Here is a 5,033-nt window from a genome sequence, read left to right as displayed (position 1 = left end):
AAAAAATCAAATATACTTTTTTTTTATTTAATTTGATTTTTCTAGTTAAATCAATAATAAAAATTAAAAAAATTGTATGAACAATAACTCAATAAGTACCAAAAATTCCGTAAAAAAGATAACAATACATTAGAGAACATTAAAAAAACTCTAAAAACATAATATCTATAATATGAAAAAAATAAATAAAAAATTGATAAAAATAATTAAAACTTGATAGAGAATACTAAAACTATTATATAAAAAAAAGTTAAAAGATCACGAAAAGATAGCAAATACGAGAGTACTGAAAAAAAACACACTTTATAATTAAGATTTTTGCTTGAATTAAGAATTTAATTACGTCGAATGTTCAATTACGCACACTATCTAAACACTTCTACACTTGTGAAATCTTCGTACCTTACTCTTATAGGAATTGATCTTCTCGAAAATTTTGTTCAATAAAAAATTTAAGCGTAATCTCTAACGTTTGATTTTTTTTTATATTCTTTTATTTTATTTATAAAATTAATAATGATCACATTTTATTTTTTAAATATATATAAAAAATTGTATTAATAAAAGAGACTACGAATTTGTATAAACAATAAGTACTGAAAATTCTGTAAAAAATAATAGTACATCCAAAAACACTAAAAAAATCTTAAAAAAATAATATTTATAATATGAACAAAAAACCTGTATAAAAAAATTGATTGAAAAAATGACTACTAAACATTATATTATAATAAAACAAAAAAATCACAAATATCAGAATACTAAAATTAGGAAACACAGCTCATAGAACAGTGATCCTTTTAGGAGCACATTCAAGACCCTCCCACGTGCTTGCTTGCATTGAAATTTAGTCTCTCCCCGAATATTCAATATGCACCCGTGTTATCTCCTTGCTCAAATACTTCCTTACACTTGTAAAATCTCCATAGGTTGGTCTCTCATATATTTGTAGCTTCTCTCTTGCCCTTCTTTATTCTATCACAAAACAAACCAATTTAAAAGAAAATTCAATAACTTTAAATCCCTGGTCCAACCTAATCGATTATACTCATTACCCAAAATCGGTGCCATAACACGCACCATGGGGACCGAGAGCACGACAAATTACTCTTATTTGGGGCGCAGCATAAGCCATCTCACCATCAACGAGGAGTCCTCTTCCTCCGCCTTTAGCGATTGCAACAGCGATAGATCCGGTGAATTCTCCGCTGCCTCTTCTCAGACTCGCCGCCTCCTACTTGCGTGTGCCACCGACAACTCTGACGAATTAATCCGACAGCTCGTGTCTGATCTGGGTTCTGATTCCGTCAATGAGCAAAAACAAGCAGCCATGGAGATCCGCCTCCTTGCGAAGAATAAGCCGGAGAATCGAATTAGAATCGCCGAAGCCGGAGCGATCAAACCGTTAATTTCGCTTATTTCGTCGCAAGACCTTCAACTTCAGGAGTACGGCGTCACAGCTATTCTCAACTTATCCCTATGTGACGAGAACAAAGACGCCATAGCTTCTGCCGGCGCGATTCGATCTCTGGTTCGGGTGCTGAGTTCAGGAAATTCAACAGCGAAGGAGAACGCGGCGTGCGCGCTTCTCCGACTGTCGCAGGTGGATGCTTATAAGCCGGCAATAGGAAGGGCGGGCGCGATTCCGCCGCTTGTAAAGCTTCTGGAAATCGGGAGTGGCCGCGGAAAAAAGGACGCGTCAACTGCTCTGTACTCGCTCTGTTCTACTAAAGATAACAAGGTACCATGTGTGAAATTACTGGAATAATCGACCAATTCAATTTGCAATTATTCATGTGTCTAAATTTTTAAGAAAAATGTTTAAGCGATTACAATTTTTGAGATGGAAGTAATATATAAGATCTAGTAGATATTATAAGTAACTATTTCTTAACATAATGTAACTAACTTGAATTGAAGTGTAACTAATTGGTAATGGAATGTTTAACTAATTGTAATTGTTACTATGATGGAAGGTAAGGGCAGTGAAGGCAGGGATAATGAGGGTGCTGGTGGAGTTGATGGCAGACTTGGAGGGAGACATGGTAGACAAATCAGCTTACGTGGCGAGCGTAGTGGTGACAGTAGCGGAGGGAAGGGCTGCGTTTGTGGCAGAAGGGGGGATTCCAGTGCTGGTAGAGATAGTGGAGGTTGGGACGCAGAGGCAAAAAGAAATTGCTGTGGTTATACTTTTGCAGATTTGTGAAGAGAGTGCTACTTACAGAAAGCTTGTGTTTGACGAAAGCGCCATCCCTCCTTTGGTTGCTTTGTCCCAATCTGGCACCAATCGCGCCAAAGAAAAGGTCAGCAAGAAAAAATTGGCTCTTTATCTTTTTTATGCAAGAAATTAGCCTTGTAAAATTTTGATATTTTATAAAATTTGTGAACTAAATTAAAATACAAAAGTCTGATTTTTATACTAAAGATTTTTTTATTTTTTTTAACAAAAAATGAGGAAGTTCAATTCTTAGTAGTACGAAGGTACTTTGAGAGTACAAAAATCGAACCATTATTTGATTTGATGGCAGGACAAAATATCATTAAATTTTGTATTATATGGATATGATAATAAAAAATACAAATAATTTTCATTTAAATTGGATTTTTTTATTGTTAATAGGTTATAAAAATAAATGGCTAGTTATTTAAACTATTTTCAAGCTAACTATTAGTTATACTTAATTTTTTTTAAACTATAACAAAAAAATAAATAAATCAATAAATACATTAATATTTATTAATCTACTTAATCAATTTAAAAGTATGTGCATTTTCTTTGTTTATTTTATCTTATTATTTATAGATAATGTTGAATTTTTGAAATGTGTTATTTTAGAATTTTAATAGCTTCTATTTTTTGAGTTATTATATAATAAATATATTCATATAATATATTATCATTTCTCTGTTTTTCAATTAGAAAATTTATTACATAGATGCATTAGGGATATACGGTAGAGGTTTTATTAAGCAATGTGAAGGAATGGTATGTGACTGCCACATCAGCTTCTCTTGCAGAGTGGATATCCACCCACTGGTATCTTTCTTCTTTTGTTTCTAAGTGGCCAATTAAAATGGTTTGCTTCGCACCACCAAAATGTAGATATTGTTTGCATCGGAATGCATTACAGTGTGAACATTTCTACACAATCCTGGTTGAGTTTTTGGCTACTATAATATTTTAAGACCGCTATATATGTAGACTTTGCAATTGCATAATGTCCTTTTCTGTATAGTGCACATAACATTTTGCCAAAAACAACCCACTGTTTTATTCCATTATTCTTTGTTTATAATAAATTATATATATATTTTTTATTTCATATTAAGATAATCATAGTGAGAGTCAAATAATCTTAATGATATCATTATATATGATTAAACAAGAATGTGAAAGCTAATGTTTGTTCGTTGGTGTGTTCCTCGTTTATGCACGTGAAACAGGCAGAGAAACTGATTGAGCTTCTAAGGCAACCAAGATCCAACAATGGCACTGCTCGTGCGTCAGAAGTGTCACCGTGAAGTGTGAACTATAAACCCCAGCTCCCCCACCATATTCGTGCGTGTTTTAATTGTAGCCACAAAGAGTTAAATCAACGAAAAATGGTTAAGGGTGATGGGCCTTACTTGTAAATATCTATGTGACAAAGAAGAAGAACCTCTTGTAAATTTTGTAATACAAAAATAATACGAGCTTAAGTTTAATTTTCCCTTTCAGTCGTACCAATTCTAATTATTCTTCTTTTATTGTTAATTATGACACTCCTAAATTAATCCTTTTGTATTTTCTTTAAAAATAATACCACACATCTAATTAGTCTAATATAAAAAAATTAGTTATAGTGAATATTATTCTAAATTTTATTATTTAATTTAATTAGACTTAATTTATAAAAAAATTCGATGCGTAACGATATTTTTTATTTGAGTCCTTTTGTCTCATATATTTGTCTCGTATATTAAGAGAAAATGAAATTTTAGTTGGTTTTAAAAGTAGAAGCTAAGCAGCAGAAGTCCAAATCAAGTGGTAATGACATTGTTTTTTAATCAAGCTGCACCAATCTTAAACTCCAGCTGAGACTAGAATGAAGTTTAAAATAATCTGAAAGTGTGGATTTGTGAGTGTGTGAGTAGTATAATGATTAAAAAAAAAAAAAGTAGAAGCTAAGAGAAGGAAGGCTAAAAAGAAACATCCAATTTTTCGAATCACACCCATCAGCCGATTAGGTAAGATGAGAGATGGTATCGACACATTAAAATTAGTGCTAAGTTAAAATATATAATACTTTATATAGTTTTAAGATTAGAGTTGTTTATCATTTTTATAAGTACATGGATGGATTGTTGGGGTTGTGAGAGAGAGCCACAACATATATAATTGCAACGTGCTGTTTCGTGCATATATAATTACTGAAGATATTTCTGGAAGATTTTTATTTCCTCTTGCTGGTGGATATTAATTTTGTAGCTTTCCCTTTCATTTTCGAACCCCAATGAATTTGAAAGATTATGAGAAGATACACCGAGAAAGAAAAACAAATAAAAAAGTGAAGAGAAGAAGGATGGTTTAAAATGGTTGTTTCCACGTGGTTGGCTAAGAATGTTAAGTAGGGTTAGGAGCGGTGGCAGTCGTAAGCAGCTTTGTTTGTTTTGATGGCTAATAGCGTAATATTTCATCATTTTTATTTTTCTTTTCTCTTTTTGCACACAACATAATGATAATGATAATGATATCGATAATGCACAAAGATTGGGTGAGACCAAGGAGGGAATGACACGTGTTAGCATATTCCCGAAGTGATTAGCGGTAAGCGGTGAATAGGATAGTTGTTTGGGAGTGTAGGTCCATGGTTGACGGCGTGTGGACTTGCTTTTTTTAACTCTAGCTTCTCATTGAGGAAAGGCTCCTTTACTGCTTTTATAACTAGTTTTAGGCGATTTACTGAGTTTTACCTGCACCTGATTAAATGAGGTGTATCATACACCTGGTATTTTTAAGTTTGCGGTTTCTCTTGCAAAGTTGCAATCTGGAG

The 5,033-nt window shown here is 32.7% G+C and overlaps 1 protein-coding gene across 1 annotated transcript; it reads left to right on the top strand.

Moving 5' to 3' along the window:
- The first annotated feature begins 782 nt into the window (after nucleotides 1-782).
- Nucleotides 783-3,705, top strand: LOC107495858 (U-box domain-containing protein 4). The gene is made up of 3 exons (XM_016117062.3): nucleotides 783-1,741; nucleotides 1,977-2,303; nucleotides 3,445-3,705. The coding sequence occupies exons 1-3, from the start codon at nucleotides 1,082-1,084 to the stop codon at nucleotides 3,520-3,522; spliced, it is 1,065 nt and encodes a 354-aa protein (XP_015972548.1). The 5' UTR covers nucleotides 783-1,081; the 3' UTR covers nucleotides 3,523-3,705.
- Nucleotides 3,706-5,033: the final 1,328 nt, after the last annotated feature.

This window comes from Arachis duranensis, chromosome 6 (genome assembly GCF_000817695.3).
Source record: "Arachis duranensis cultivar V14167 chromosome 6, aradu.V14167.gnm2.J7QH, whole genome shotgun sequence".
NCBI lineage: Eukaryota > Viridiplantae > Streptophyta > Magnoliopsida > Fabales > Fabaceae > Arachis > Arachis duranensis.
This window is presented reverse-complemented; position numbering and strand designations above follow the sequence as displayed.